Below are 16,050 nucleotides of genomic sequence, written 5' to 3'. Positions count from 1 at the left end.
TATACTGTATATACACTACCGTTCAAAAGTTTGGGGTCATATTGAAATGTCCTTATTTTTGAAGGAAAAGCACTGTACTTTTCAATGAAGATAACTTTAAACTAGTCTTAACTTTAAAGAAATACACTCTATACATTGATAATGTGGTAAATTAATATTCTAGCTGCAGATGTCTGGTTTTTGGTGCAATAGCTACATAGGTGTATAGAGGCCCATTTCCAGCAACTATCACTCCAGTGTTCTAATGGTACAATGTGTTTGCTCATTGGCTCAGAAGGCTAATTGATGATTAGAAAACCCTTGTGCAATCATGTTCACACATCTGAAAACAGTTTAGCTCGTTACAGAAGCTACAAAACTGACCTTCCTTTGAGCAGATTGAGTTTCTGGAGCATCACATTTGTGGGGTCAATTAAACGCTCAAAATGGCCAGAAAAAGAGAACTTTCATCTGAAACTCGACAGTCTATTCTTGTTCTTAGAAATGAAGGCTATTCCACAAAATTGTTTGGGTGACCCCAAACTTTTGAACGGTAGTGTATATACATTCATATATTATTCATTGTTAAAAGCGGGCCTCTGAGGGCAACCATAACTGCGATGTGGCCCTCACTGAGAATGAGTTTGACACCCCTGTTGTAGATCTTATAAAAAGTCTTCCCAGAAGTGTAATTCACTCTTACTATATCATTTTTGTCATAGCCTTTTCTTATGAACTCTATAATAATAAAAAAACAATCAACAGCCAATTTGCATCAAACAAATATACACACATTTATTTTAAAAGTATAAAATTTCACAATATAAAGGCCACTTTTCAGAATAAATTGACAACCTCTGTCAGGTTTACACAGAGGGAAACCAAAGTTGCCCCTCTCTGCTGGTCTAACATACTGTCTGAGTTTTGTGGCAAAACATAACAGTTGTTCTACTCCACCATGGAAGCGGGTTGGCAAGAACTGAATAATTGATGTGAATGGCAGGAGAGTGACAATTCCTGATCAGTACTATCCCGCCTTGGACTTTTCTCTCGCTTTATTAAACTGGCATGCAGGCACAGTTTGATGTTTACAGGCACTGTTTTGCCTTGGACTGGGAGACTCTGTGGACATTCTTTGCAATGGCACCATGAGTGCATCCCTGTGATGGGAGCGTCCCCAAACAGGGTGGCTCGTGCTGCAGAGCGTTCTGTTTGATGCCGGCGTGGCTCGCTGCAGGTCCGCCGAGGTGTCCGGAGAGGTTGAGCGATGCGTTCACATTCTTACCCTCACCCCCTGAGGTAGAACAGTTGTACCAAAAGACTGATTCTCAAAGTATGAAAATGAGTAACTGTCACAAAAATAAAGTTGACAGTGGAGCCGTGAGAAGGACTAAAACATAAAGTCACATTTCAGCACAACAAATAAGTAGGCCGCTGTTGACCACGTGTCTGGAGATGGGACACACTTCCTTCCAGCACAAACTACTTCCACCTCGTTGGCAAGATGGCGCTTTTGCAAACGCTCAAACAGAACCGTCGGATCTACAGAGGGAACGCTGCCTCGGTTAGCATGAAACTGCTCTCCTTCCCACCTTCATAAATGCTACCCAAGAGTGCAAACGACAAAACAAAAGGAGAAAATATAGCAGACACTTGTCATGTCAGTGTGGGAACACATTTTCCACTAAACAGTAAACCTGTCAAGTCCCTTTTTTTAAAGGCTCAGGCCTCCCCTGAAGGCTGGAATGGGCAAAGCGAGCTAACTGGCCCCCCTGGTAGAGTAGTCAAGGCTCAGCTGCGTGTGAAGCAGCCCCCGATGTGGACTAGGACCAGCTGCTGTCCGTCAAACCCGACGTCCCCTTGCGGGTGAGAATGCTATCTGTCGACTTCAGGAGGCGCTCTAGACAAGGCGCCTTGATTTTTTCCGGCGGAGGCCCTCTCGGCACAGAGTTTGTGTTAGCGGGGACGTCTGTGCTGGAAGATACGGCGCTGTCCTGCGTTATGTCTCTAGGGTGCGCTACATGCCGAGGGCCCGCCTGCGCCTGCTCCGCGATGGGGGAGCAGATGGGGAACGTGTGGAGCCATTTAAGGTTGCTTGCGGAATAAGCTCCAGGAGGTGTGAGGTCGGTGACTCGCAGCTGTTTGGCACCCTGCGGAGTATCGCTGATGGTAACTGGGCTCGCTGCTGCGCTCGCTGTCACTTGTGAAAGCTGTTGAAAGACATTTTGATTAATTTCACGATCGAGTGCTCAGTGATATATGTTTCTAGCAGACACTATATACAAATGTAAAAGCAACAAACCTCAGTGTTTCCCACACATTCATTTGTGGCGGCCCGCCACGAAATAATTACGTCCGCCACAAATATTTTTTTTTTATTTTTTTTATTTTTTTTTGGTCCTGTCCAGCTTTACAGGCAAATCATATAGTTGATGTAGATGCCCATATCGGCTGTTCAGATTTACTTTACAAAAAGAGAAGTGTAGGATACTTCTCTTGTTGCCTTATTTGTATTTGACTTTATTAAATGTATTTATATTACAAACACAACATGTGTATATAACAAAGGGTGCAAAGTCTGCAGGCAGTAGGAAACACATGGTTAAGGAGTAAAACTGATGGCAGTCTAAAGTTCAAGATTTTTGGAGCTCTTTGTTCAGTGGATCAGATGTTTGATGAAGTTCTGTGTCTATCTACCACCACTACTGTTTTCTTTTTATTTGTTACTGACTGTGGCAGGACACCTCTGCCTCTGTTTCACTTTATGTTGCTGGTAAATAATATGGTTGTAGTAGTAGGCTAAAGTTGAATTATTTAGTAAGGGCAGAGCTTTAAGAGACATTCTAGCTTTTATATTTTATAAGATATATTTTTTGTAAGAACCACAATTAATAAAAATATTTCAGTGAATAACTTATTGTTCAAATCTGTATATAAATATGTACATAAAGTGTTGTAATTATATTGTAAAATGGATGGATGGATGGATGTTTAAAACAAAACTGTTATTATTAATTAGTAAGTATAAATTTTTTGAGCCTTTTTAGAGAAAATCATATCGTTGTAGTAAATTATGCAAATTACTCAATGATGTCATGTGACCACGCCCATAGCCACGCCCCCACCGCCACAGGTATCTTGGCAGTTTATGGGAAACACTGAACCTACACACCTTCTCATTCAATGGGTTTTCTTTATTTCCATGACTATTTACATTGTGGATTGTCACATCAAAACTATGAATGAACACATGCGGAGGTGAAATAACTGGAGACATGTTTTATATTCTATTTTCTTCAAAATAGCCACCCTTTGCTCTGATTACTTTTTCGCACACTCTTGGCATTCTCTCCATGAGCTTCAAGAGGTAGTCACCTGAAATGGTTTTCCCTTCACAGGTGTGCTTGAAGCTCATGGAGAGAATGCCAAGAGTGTGCAAAGCAGTAATCAGAGCAAAGGGTGGCTATTTTGAAGAAACTGGAATATAAAACATGTTTTTAGTCATTTCATCTTTTTTTGTTAAGTACATAACTCCACATGTGTTCATTCATAGTTTAGATGTGACAATCTACAATGTAAATAAAGAAAACACATTGAATAAGGTGTGTCCAAACGTTTGGCCTGTACTGTACATACAGTATATATAATTCCATGTTTCGTGGCCATAGCAGCACACAGCATAAGATGCATAGTCATAACTTTTCTAATGTAATACTGCAATGTTATGAATTTTCAACGCAGAGAGTCCCTGTCTTGGTCTAGATTTTTCACATTTTTAAGACAGTTTGTGTCCAGCCTTGAGGCAAAACGTTGTTTTTGAGCCATAGCTTGGGAAGCAAGGTGCAAATGTAGTAAGTTGATCATTCCTATACTTGATAGTGTAGAACTGTCCTGGATCAACTGATACATTTCTTTCATTGGATCTAATTGTCCAGATGGACCAAATTAAGAGTTAAATGGACAACTCATGAAAGTGCATGTATTTGTTGCATTACAGACGTGTAATGACTACATGATGGCTACAAAGCAAGAGGCTGTACAAACAAAAACCCTCATCACAATTTATAACATAATTTATCCCTGAATTAAACATTCGTTAGATTCACATTAAGTTCTATTTCAGTCTACTTGCAAATAAACTTTGATTATTACAGTAAAGTCATTTCTGTGTCATCTAACGGCTGATATAAATATTCAACTCAAAGTTGGCTTTTGTGAGCTATGCAGTTATTTGCCCAGGTCAGGTCAGGGTTCATGGTCTGGATCATGAGTTGATGGCAGGTGGACCCAAACAGGTTATTACCGTATTTTACGGACTGTAAGTCGCAGTTTTTTTCATAGTTTGGCCGGGGGTGCGACTTATATTCAGGAGCGACTTATGTGTGAAATGATTAACACATTAGCGTAAAATATCAAATAATATTATTTAGCTCATTCACGTAAGAGACTAGACGTAGAAGATTTCATGGGATTTAGCGATTAGGAGTGACAGATTGTTTGGTAAATGTATAGCATGTTCTATATCAGGGGTCACCAATGCGGTGCCCGCGGGCACCAGGTAGCCCGTAAGGACCAGATGAGTAGCCCGCTGGCCTGTTCTAAAAATAGCTCAAATAGCAGCACTTACCAGTGAGCTGCCTCTATTTTTTAAATTGTATTTATTTACTAGCAAGCTGGTCTCGCTTTGCCCGACATTTTTAATTCTAAGAGAGACAAAACTCAAATAGAATTTGAAAATCCAAGAAAATATTTTAAAGACTTGGTCTTCACTTGTTTAAATAAATTCATTATTTTTTTTACTTTGCCTCTTATAACTTTCAGAAAGACAATTTTAGAGAAAAAATACAACCTTAAAAATGATTTTAGGATTTTTAAACACATATACCTTTTAAATTCCTTCCTCTTCTTTCCTGACAATTTAAATCAATGTTCAAGTAAATTTATTTTTTTTATTGTAAAGAATAATAAATACATTTTTATTTAATTCTTCATTTTAGCTTCTGTTTTTTCGACGAAAAATATTAGTGAAATATTTCTTCAAACTTAGTATGATTAAAATTCCAAAAAATTATTCTGGCAAATCTAGAAACTCTGTAGAATCAAATTTAAAAAAATCTTATTTCAAAGTGTTTTGAATTTCTTTTAAAATTTTTGTTCTGGAAAATCTAGAAGAAATAATGATTTGTCTTTGTTAGAAATATAGCTTGGTCCAATTTGTTATATATTCTAACAAAGTGCAGATTGTATTTTAACCTATTTAAAACATGTCATCAAAATTCTAAAATTAATCTTAGTCAGGAAAAATGACTAATGATGTTCCATTAATTATTTTTTTTATTTTTTCAAAAAGATTCGAATTAGCTAGTTTTTCTCTTCTTTTTTTCGGTTGAATTTTGAATTTTAAAGAGTCGAAATTGAAGATAAACTATGTTTCAAAATTTAATTGTCATTTTTTTTTGTGTTTTCTCCTCTTTTAAACCGTTCAATTAAGTGTAAATATCATTAATTATTAATAATAACATAGAGTTAAAGGTAAATTGAGCAAATTGGCTATTTTCGGCAATTTATTTAAGTGTGTATCAAACTGGTAGCCCTTCGCATTAATCAGTACCCAAGAAGTAGCTCTTGGTTTCAAAAAGGTTGGTGACCCCTGTTCTATATGTTATAGTTATTTGAATGACTCTTACCATAATATGTTACGTTAACATACCAGGCACGTTCTCAGTTGGTTATTTATGCCTCATATAACGTACACTTATTCAGCCTGTTGTTCACTATTCTTTATTTATTTTAAATTGCCTTTCAAATGTCTATTCTTGGTGTTGGCTTTTATCAAATACATTTCCCCCCAAAAATGCGACTTATACTCCAGTGCGACTTATATATGTTTTTTTCCTTCTTTATTATGCATTTTCGGCCGGTGCGACTTATACTCCGAAAAATACGGTAATAAGCTATAACACAAAAACAATCATCTGAAATATTCTAACACGATTTACACAAGAAAGAAGTGCATTGGTATGCACATTTCATACAATTGGATTAATTTTTTTTAAACATGAGTTTTATCAGCTTAGCAGCTACTTAACACTGATGAAAACCGTGTAAAACCACAAGGGTGTGTTACACCTCGCCAATTGAACGCCAAAGAATGTGGTTTAATGTTCTGACTTTTCAAATCCCAGAGAGACACTCCTTCAAAATTACCTTTCCTCCTCTGTGGTTGTTCACATGGAACATGAGACTGTTGTAACATCGTACCTTAGTAAAAGTAGCTGCCTTACCAGTCCCAGACCAATGATTGGGTAATAATAGAATTTTAATTTCTGTTTCCCTGTGTTGTCAACATATGTTCCTGGCAGCAAGCCTTCTTTAACTAAAATGTTTTTAAAGCAACTTTACCTTTAGTTTCTTTGTAGGAACGACTTCCTCTGTGTGGGCGACGGCCGGTTGGCGTTGGGTTTTTACGTTAGGGAACCAACTCTTCAGCATTTCCTCCATTTTAAGAATGATACTTATGTATTTCTCCCTGTGAAAAGACAAAGAAACATAGAGATGTCAATTTATGAGCCCCGGCGCATGCATCTGCGCTATCTACCTAAAATGTTGGCAGCCTTCGACCTTGAAATCTTATCTCTCTTTCAAGCTCACGCAGGAAATATGCACTCTCAGAGAGCCAAGCGAACAATTACGCTCTCTCACAAAAAAAAAAAAGGCTGCGCTCCATGTGTGGGGAGGAAAATTCTCCTCGGTACATTTCTCACATGTTTGGCGCGACACGTGGCCTCGTGTATAGCCGTTCCACTGGCCTCTAAATTTAAAACACCAAAGCCCCGACGCCTTCCAGCAGCGTCACTGTGAAAATAAACTAGCCGTGGTGACGCAGTCTTCATTGGGGGCGGGCGGAGTGTAGCCGCCCTTTCATTTCCAGCCCATCAGAGCCAGATGGTGGGCAGGGATTATCTAGTGTCATATGATCAGGACCTTCTTGCCTTACTCCATTCAGTGCATGTTCAATTCATGTGAAAGATTATCGGTAACTGGTGGCTGCTAAAAAAAAGTGACTTTGATCCTATTGTGTGGCTGTTGGAGTTGCCAGCTGGCAGCACCGAGCCACAGAGGGGGGAGGGGGGCGGGTGGTTGGGGATTTAGATCCACCTTCCAGCCTCGACCCAGACTGTCTGCAGGGAGGCTGCCACACCCACTCTTTGTCTCCCTGATGACGGCAGCAGCTGGCGATTGAAGGCACCAATTAGTATGTGCCCGTTTTAGCTGATGTCAGTGTACCAGCACTACGCCAGCGCTGGAAGCACGTGGCGTGCTGTGGCTAATCAAGCCGCTATTTCATTCTTCGACCTTCAACGTAATCGCGTGTTTTGATACTGTGTTTTTAGTAGACTTTGTTTTAATATGATAGTCTACAGCCCTTTTGTACAGGGAATGTTCTTCGCTTTATATTTATTGCTTGAGCAATGAATATTAGTTATTTGTTCTTTGGCGTTTAAAACAAATTTACTTACCAGACAATTAATTAGAGAGAGCTGTGTGAAACATTCTGTCTTCAGGATCATTCAGGTTGACATTGTATTTATTTAAGGTGCTCAGAAATACACCTTTCACACAAGATACAAGATTTTATTTCTCATTGAGTGTATTACTATGTTGTCCAGTGAGACACATCCATATATCATTTGGATTAATTTAGGTGCTTCTTGTTCGACCAATTACATTTTTCTTTGTGTGCCTTTTCTGTCACTCATATTTCCGCCTCAAATACAGTATTTCTGTATTATTGTGATTTGTAGTGCAGATTTGCACATCATCATACTTACTGGCAGGTGATTTTAATACACTCTTTGTAAAGGCACAATTGTTCTTACAACTCTTGTATTGGATCCTAATAGAAATGTGGGCAAAAATTAAGGCCCGGGGGCTTTTCAATCTGGCCCGCCGGACATTCCCAAATAATTTTTTTAGATCTTTAAGATGGTAACTGTAGCTGCCATTATAATGTGCAGTGATGTTTTCAAATGACCATAAGTCTTGAACTATACAAAGTATTTCAGTGGTTGGAATCTGCGCTTTTGCGTTATATACTAGTTAGACTTAGACTTCCTTTTTATTGTCATTCAAATGTGAACTTTACAGCACAGATAAGAACGAAATTTCGTTACATAAGCTCATGGTAGTGCAGGATAAAAAAGCAATAAGGTGCATATATAAATAAATAAATATATATTAGTGTTTCCCACACATTCATTTATTTGTGGCGGCCCGCCACGAAAGAATTAAGGCCGCCACAAAAAAACAAAAAAAACACAATTTTTAATTTTTATTTTTTTTGTGTCCTGTCAAGCTTCTCAGGCAAATCATATAGTTGATGTAGATGCCCATATCGGCTGTTCAGATTTACTTTACAAAAGAGAAGTGTAGGATCAAGATTTTTGGATCTCTTTGTTCAGTGGATCAGATGTTTGATGACGCTTTGTGTCTATCTACCACCACTACTGTTTTCTGTTTATTTGTTACTGACTGTGGCAGGACACCTCTGCCTCTGTTTCACTTTATGTTGCTGGTAAACAATATGGTTGTAGTAGTAGGCTGAAGTTAAATTATTTAGTATGCACTAATTAAATGGGCAGATCTTTAAGAGACATTTTAGCTTTTATATTTTTATAAGATATATTTTTTGTAAGAACCACAATTAATAATGAATAACTTATTGTTCAAATCTGTATATAAATATGTACATAAAGTGTTGTAATTATATTGTAAAATGGATGGATGGATGGATGGACGTTTAAAACAAAACTGTTATTATTAATTAGTAAGTATACTTTTTTTGAGCCTTTTTAGAGAAAATCATATCATTGTAGTAAATTATGCAAATTACTCGATGATGTCATGGTGACCACGCCCATAGCCACGCCCCCACCGCCACAGGTATCTTGGCAGTTTATGGGAAACACTGTATATATATATATATATATATATATATATATATATATATATATATATATATATATATATATATATATATATATATATATATATATAAAAAATAAATAAATATATATAAATAAATAAATAGATTACTGTACAGATAAATATATATTGCACTTTTTCACATGTGTCCACGTTTATGGATATATGTTATATTGTCTTTTTTATTCCAGCGAGTTAATCCATTTGGGGGGGAGTTGAGGGGATGATTTAATTATGATGCGTTTAAGAGTAGTTACTATGGTAATCTAATTAGTTACTATGGTGATCAAAGTCACAGCAGCTGAGACGAGGCACCAAGCAGTGTGGGTGGGGAGCGTTTCCACAGAGTGTTTTCAGAGCGAGCCTGAAAATGCGGGTGTCAGGGACAGAGGAGGAAGGAGGAACAACAAAGTTCTAAAGCTTAGTGATATATCAGATTGTAGGTGGGGTTTTTTTTTTTGCCCTTGTCGTTCATATTTCGCTGTTTGTTGCATTTTTGTTGCGTTTTGCTTGATTGTAAAATATGTCGATCGAGAGGGGGTGTGACATTCATATGTTGTCAATATTCAGTGTTTTATCCTTCATAGTTAATATTGTAAATCCCACATTCTTTATTTTCATGTACATTCTGGTTGTCTCATTCAGTAAAAAAAAATGTAAAATTCAATTCCGTTTTTTAAGGCGGTCTGTCATAACGTTTTTAGCATTCAATCAGACATTATTGTGAGGTTTTGTATTAATGTTCCTAAAAATAGGTATCCCGGCCCCCAGACACATGCATACTTGCCAACCCTCCCGTTTTTAGCGGGAGAATCCCGTTATTCAGCGCCTCTCCCGACAACCTCCCGGCAGAGATTTTCTCCCGACAAACTCCCGGTATTGAGCTGGAGGCCACGCCCCCTCCAGCTCAATACGGACCTGAGACTGAGTGGGGACAGCCTATTCTCACGTCCGCTTTCCCACAATATAAATACGCTTGCAAGTTCCAAAACGAATGGAAACAAGAATTTCAGTTCATCCAGGACAGTTCGAAGGGGAAGGTGTATGTTGCCTGTAAATATGTAGAATAGACTTCTCCATTGAACACGGTAGCCGAAATGATTTCTCAGTCATGAACGGAGAAGTTAAACAGGACAATACTGCCATCTAATGGATAGATAATTCAAGTATTTATTTTATGTAAATAAAATAAATATATATATATATATAGCTAGAATTCACTGAAAGTCAAGTATTATATATACATATATATATATATATATATATATATATATATATATATATATATATATATATATATATGAAATACTCGAGTTGGTGAATTCTAGCGGTAAATAACCACGCCCCCAACCACGCCCCCCCTACCCACCTCCCGATATTGGAGGTCTCAAGGTTGGCAAGTATGCACATGTTTTTCTCTAAACATGTAATAGATCAAGCAGATTTACTTCATCTCATAATACCAACTCTGATGCTTCAAAACAAAAAAATATTTGCACATCAATGTTAAATAGCATCTAAATGCACGGAGACATTCTCCTTTTTCAAAAAGAGGTGATCTCACGTGCCATTATAACATCTAATCAAGCAGAGAGAAGAGTGCCGCTCCCGCATGGAGACCTTATTCATTTTTAACGAGATGCACGACTGCGGCGAGACCAGGCAATCTCTGCAGTAAATTTGTCCTGAAAGTGTGTGTCTGTGTTTGTCCGTATGTGTGTATTGGTAGGGGAATTGCAACATGCTGTGAGCCATGTGTTGCGGCTTTTGGACTATAGTGCGTCATTGCCAGCTTGTTGTCGTCATTGTGTCGCTAGCTTACTTGAGTTTTGAAAAAAGCAACTTATTTGTTCTTTATCTTACCAATCTTGGACGGTAAACATTTGATTAGAATGGCTTGGGAGGGTCCACGTAGGTCCATAATGTATGCTTGAGTGATTTTGTTGTGAAAGAACTTTAGAGCCCTGACCTCAACCCTAAATATTTTTAGGCAGGGCCTTTCTTAGGTCCAACATCAGTGACCTCTGACCTTTGATCCTATCTGGCTGTTGGAGTTGAAAAATGTTCATGTTTTCAAGTGGTGTGTATATAAAGCATATATATATCCTTGTTACCTATGTTAGAGTACAGTGTTTCCCATAAAACTGCCAAGATACCTGTGGCAGTGGGGGTGTGGCTATGAGTAATTTGCATAATTTACTACAATGATATGATTTTCTCTAAAAAGGCTCAAAAAATGTATACTTACTAATTAATAATAACAGTTTTGTTTTAAACATCTATCCATCCATCCATTTTACAATATAATTACAACACTTTATGTACATATTTATATACAGATTTGAACAATAAGTTATTCATTGAAATATATTTATTAATTGTGGTTCTTACAAAAATTATATCTTATAAAATATAAAAGCTAAAATGTCTCTTAAAGCTCTGCCCCTTTAATTAGTGCATACTAAATAATTTAACTTTAGCCTACTACTACAACCATATTATTTACCAGCAACATAAAGTGAAACAGAGGCAGAGGTGTCCTGCCACAGTCAGTAACAAATAAACAGAAAACAGTAGTGGTCAAATACAAATAAGGCAACAAGAGAAGTATCCTACACTTCTCTTTTGTAAAGTAAATCTGAATAGCCTATATGGGCATCTACATCAACTATATGATTTGCCTGAGAAGCTGGACAGGACAAAAAAAAATAAAAATAAAAATAATTTGTGGCGGACGTAATTCTTTCGTGGCGGGCCGCCACAAATAAATGAATGTGTGGGAAATACTGGAGTATGTAGGCAAAGTTGAGGACACATACCCTAAGCAGGGATTCTGCAGAACACCCAGGATCCTTTGGATTCTATCCATAGCAACACTTTCTTGGAAACTGCTAAGTCCTGGTGAGAGAAAACAGTTGTAACATATGAGGACATGTATCAGGACAGCGGATTGGTTGTGTAAAATATCTGTGTATATACCAGTGCTTCGCAAATATTTTCTGTTAAGCCCCCCAGGAAGAAGAAAATATTTCACGCCACCCCTACTCTCCACCGTGACTATAAATATTGTAATTTGTCTTTAAAGTTGTTATATCTATATCTATGCATGACATTGTAAGCCTATTAACATTAAAGGAAACACAGCGGTCTTTCCTCGTCTCCCATCGTTGTTAAAGTGAAGCCAAGTACTACATAGTCTTCATCATATACTAGTATGGTAAAAAAAAAAAAAAGCATGTTCTTCAAGGTCACAGGGGGGCCAGCCCCACTATTTGAGATGGACTGGTATATACTAATATACATATATGGGAGTGGGGGCTGTTAATGTGATAGGGCAGTGGTTCTCAAACTTTACCAACAAGCACCACCTCATAAAAAAACTTTGCTCTCCAAGTAATAATGACCAACATTAAAATACAAAAGCATAGAAGCCTAAATATTAATTAAAGCAAGGCAGTGGATTTATTTAACAAGTATATTTAAAATGCTTACACACAGTTTGAACAGTAACACTGTGTTTGAGTATTTGATTAAGTGATTATTTGGCGTACCACGAGATAGAGCCCGCGTACCGCTAGTGGTACATGTACCACGTTTTGTGAATAGCTGTGATAGAGAATACACTTCCTTTCTGTCTGTGGCCAAGTAGTGCACACAAGGTTTGAGACCATAAAGTGAACAGTGAGCATGGCGCTATCGTTCCCTGCAGAAGCCCTTTCAGTACCTATCAGACCAATTACTAAGAGCAGTTCTCGCCCTGCGCAGACATGGTACACTATGTTCTCACTCCACTCTGCCAAGCATCTCCTTTATAGCAGTGAGCTGAAGTGTGACTTTGCCTATTCTCAAGTTCCTAAAAAATATGTTTTTTTCTGCTCTTGGTGGGGCCATTAAATCGGTGGTATGTACTGTAGATGTCCATTAAAACACTCCACAGTCCAAGTAGGCGTTCCATAATTACCACACCATTGCTCTGCACTAAGATGTCTCACACAGGCAAAAAACACACAAGGTACATAAAGAGGACTTACGTTCTCGGTATCTCCCTGAACGAAGACCATTCAAGATTGAGGACAGTGGATGGATGTAGCATTGCAGCTCCATGCACTAAAAATGATAAGACATTGATTTATAGTTAATGTCTCGTCACAGTGGGTTACATGGGAAAAAGTACTGCAGAATTTCTTTATTGCACCTTTTATCAACATTAGGATTAGGAGTTGGCATAATAACTAATTATTTGATGGTTAAGAATGTGGTCTGTTGTGTAGAATTGATTGATTGATCATGTCTTACAGACACTGAGTCAAATGTAATGCACTACTTCACTAACTTGCTGTTTAAAGAATAACAACATGATGACTTATGGCACCTCCAGGCAGCAATATTCTGCTCAATACACTGGTATCGGAATAGGAGTTCAGAACACTCAGGCAGCGAGTCTCCCATCCCGTTGAAATATTATAAAAAATAAATGATGTTTAAGGGTTACAGCATACTTGCCAACCTTGAGACCTTCGATTCCGGGAGGTGGGGGGTGGGGTGGGACGTGGGGCGGGGGCGTGTTTAAGAGGGGAGGAGTATATTTACAGCTATAATTCACCAACTCGAGTATTTCATATATATTTCTCATATATTTAAATAAATATATATATATATATATATATATATATATATATATATATATATATATATATATATATATATATATATATATATATATATATATACGTATGAAATACTTGACTTTCAGTGAATTATAACTATATATATATATATATATATATATATATATATATATATATATATATATATATATATATATATTTATTTTATTATCCATATAAATAAAAGAAATACTTGAATTTCAGTGTTCCAGAGGCTATCCAGTAGATGGCAGTATTGTCCTGTTTAAGAGTGTCACAACATTGCTGTTTACGGCAGACGAACTGCTTTACGGTAGACGAAAACGTGACTGCTGTTGTTGTGTGTTGTTACCGCGCTGGGAGGACGTTAATGAAACTGCCTAACAATAAACCCACATAAGAAACCAAGAACTCGCCCTCGATCATTCTACAGTTATAACGTGATTGGGCAGGCACGCTGTTTATATAGTGGGAAAGCGGACGTGAAAACAGACTGTCGCCGCTGTCCCCACTCAGGCGTGGCCTCCAGCTCCGGCTGAATTCCGTGAGTTTATCGGGAGAAAATTTCTTCCGGGAGGTTATCGGGAGAGGCGCTGAATTCCGGGAGTCTCCCGGTAAAACCGGGAGGGTTGGCAAGTATGGGTTACGGTATCCTAAACACACACCAGTCTATTGATTAAAACATAGGGAGTCATGACTTCTGCGGGACAACAGGAATGGAGATGTTAAGAATTGTCAGTGTCCTCTATAGTTTTTACTGTTAGATGTTATTTGTATCATGATGGTATGAAGTTACAATATTATCATCATCACAACCAGAGTTTATTGTTCTAAACATTATTGTATTTATTCTACTGGTGTGACAAATGTGTGGAATTAATTAATAAACCCTAAATGGATTTATTTTAATAGCTGTTTAGTGTAAACTGTTGCGAGACATGACTCAGGCCTCTGTTGTCTCCACCCTTCCTGGATAGGATTTATAGCAGAAGAGCCGGCTAATTGTGCTGACAGCGGAAGGTGGATCTTCACAGCGTGTCATGTAATTCATGAGGTACTTGTAAATATGTCAGGGAAGTAGACAGTGGTCAGAGGGCCTAGCACAGTTTTGCTGACCTCCTCTGGGAATTCGACATGAGTCATGAGAAGCTCACCTTTCGGGTAAAAAGCCGTCCCTTCTCTGACTGACTGGAAATGATCCGTCCTTCCTCTTCCTCCGCGAAGCTGCGTCGTCTCTTCATCTTCTCGCTTTGTTGCGTTTTACACAGTTCAATGGCATCCCTGCCCCATGTCTCCGTGCAGCTGGAAGGAGGACCCCTAGTGGACGTCTCGCGGATCTCACGGCTCCAGCAGCTGTCCGTTGAAGAAGCATCTGTCTGGCTGCGCTTCCCCTCAAACTCCTGTTCACTGTTGGTGTCCTCAGTGTCACTTGCCAGCCAGTCAATGGAGTTGTCCGAATCTGTAGCAGACATCCTTGGCTGCGGACTTTAACTACTACTGACCATCACCAACCTGAAACAGAGAATGGAGCTGTATAAATGGGTGGTAACGATTGTTACGACCGCAATCACCCGTTTGTTTTCCGGATGCTAACACCTAAACCAGTAAACACACCAAACTCACAAGCCCAATGAACACTCAAAAATCTCTTATCCCACAAATACTCTTTTCTATACTGGACTATACTGGTCAAACCTCAGATTCAGGAGGAACAGTGTGGTTTTCGTCCTGGTCGTGGAACTGTGGACCAGCTCTATACTCTCGGCAGGGTCCTTGAGGGTGCATGGGAGTTTGCCCAACCAGTCTACATGTGTTTTGTGGACTTGGAGAAGGCATTCGACCGTGTCCCTCTGGAAGTCCTGTGGGGAGTGCTCAGAGAGTATGGGGTATCGGACTGTCTGATTGTGGCGGTCCGCTCCCTGTATGATCAGTGCCAGAGTTTGGTCCGCATTGCTGGCAGTAAGTCGGACACGTTTCCAGTGAGGGTTGGACTCCGCCAAGGCTGCCCTTTGTCACCGATTCTGTTCATAACTTTTATGGACAGAATTTCTAGGCGCAGTCAAGGCGTTGAGGGGATCTGGTTTGGTGGCTGCAGGATTAGGTCTCTGTTTTTTGCAGATGATGTGGTCCTGATGGCTTCATCTGGCCAGGATCTTCAGCTCTCGCTGGATCGGTTCGCAGCCGAGTGTGAAGCGACTGGGATGAGAATCAGCACCTCCAAGTCAGAGTCCATGGTTCTCGCCCGGAAAAGGGTGGAGTGCCATCTCCAGGTTGCGGAGGAGACCCTGCCCCAAGTGGAGGAGTTCAAGTACCTTGGAGTCTTGTTCACGAGTGAGGGAGGAGTGGATCGTGAGATCGACAGGCGGATTGGTGCGGCGCCTTCAGTAAGGCAGACGCTGTATCGAGCCGTTGTGGTGAAGAAGGAGCTGAGCCGGAAGGC

General features: G+C 39.0%; 1 protein-coding gene across 1 annotated transcript in view; it reads right to left on the bottom strand.

The window, feature by feature from the left end:
- Positions 1-748: 748 nt before the first annotated feature.
- LOC133658774 (circadian-associated transcriptional repressor) overlaps positions 749-16,050 on the bottom strand; it is a 17,241-nt gene continuing 1,939 nt past the window's right edge. Inside the window, exons 2-6 of the mRNA XM_062061159.1 lie at positions 14,765-15,122; positions 12,996-13,071; positions 11,784-11,862; positions 6,382-6,508; positions 749-2,189 (exon numbers count right to left, since the gene is read on the bottom strand). Of these exons, the coding sequence (XP_061917143.1) occupies positions 1,803-2,189; positions 6,382-6,508; positions 11,784-11,862; positions 12,996-13,071; positions 14,765-15,082 (987 nt within the window). The 5' untranslated portion in view covers positions 15,083-15,122 and the 3' untranslated portion in view covers positions 749-1,802. The remainder of the gene's footprint in view (positions 2,190-6,381; positions 6,509-11,783; positions 11,863-12,995; positions 13,072-14,764; positions 15,123-16,050) is intronic.

This window comes from Entelurus aequoreus, linkage group LG10 (assembly GCF_033978785.1).
Source record: "Entelurus aequoreus isolate RoL-2023_Sb linkage group LG10, RoL_Eaeq_v1.1, whole genome shotgun sequence".
In the NCBI taxonomy this organism is placed as follows: domain Eukaryota; kingdom Metazoa; phylum Chordata; class Actinopteri; order Syngnathiformes; family Syngnathidae; genus Entelurus; species Entelurus aequoreus.
Note: the sequence above shows the minus strand (reverse complement) of the source record. Positions and strands in the feature narration are given on the sequence as shown.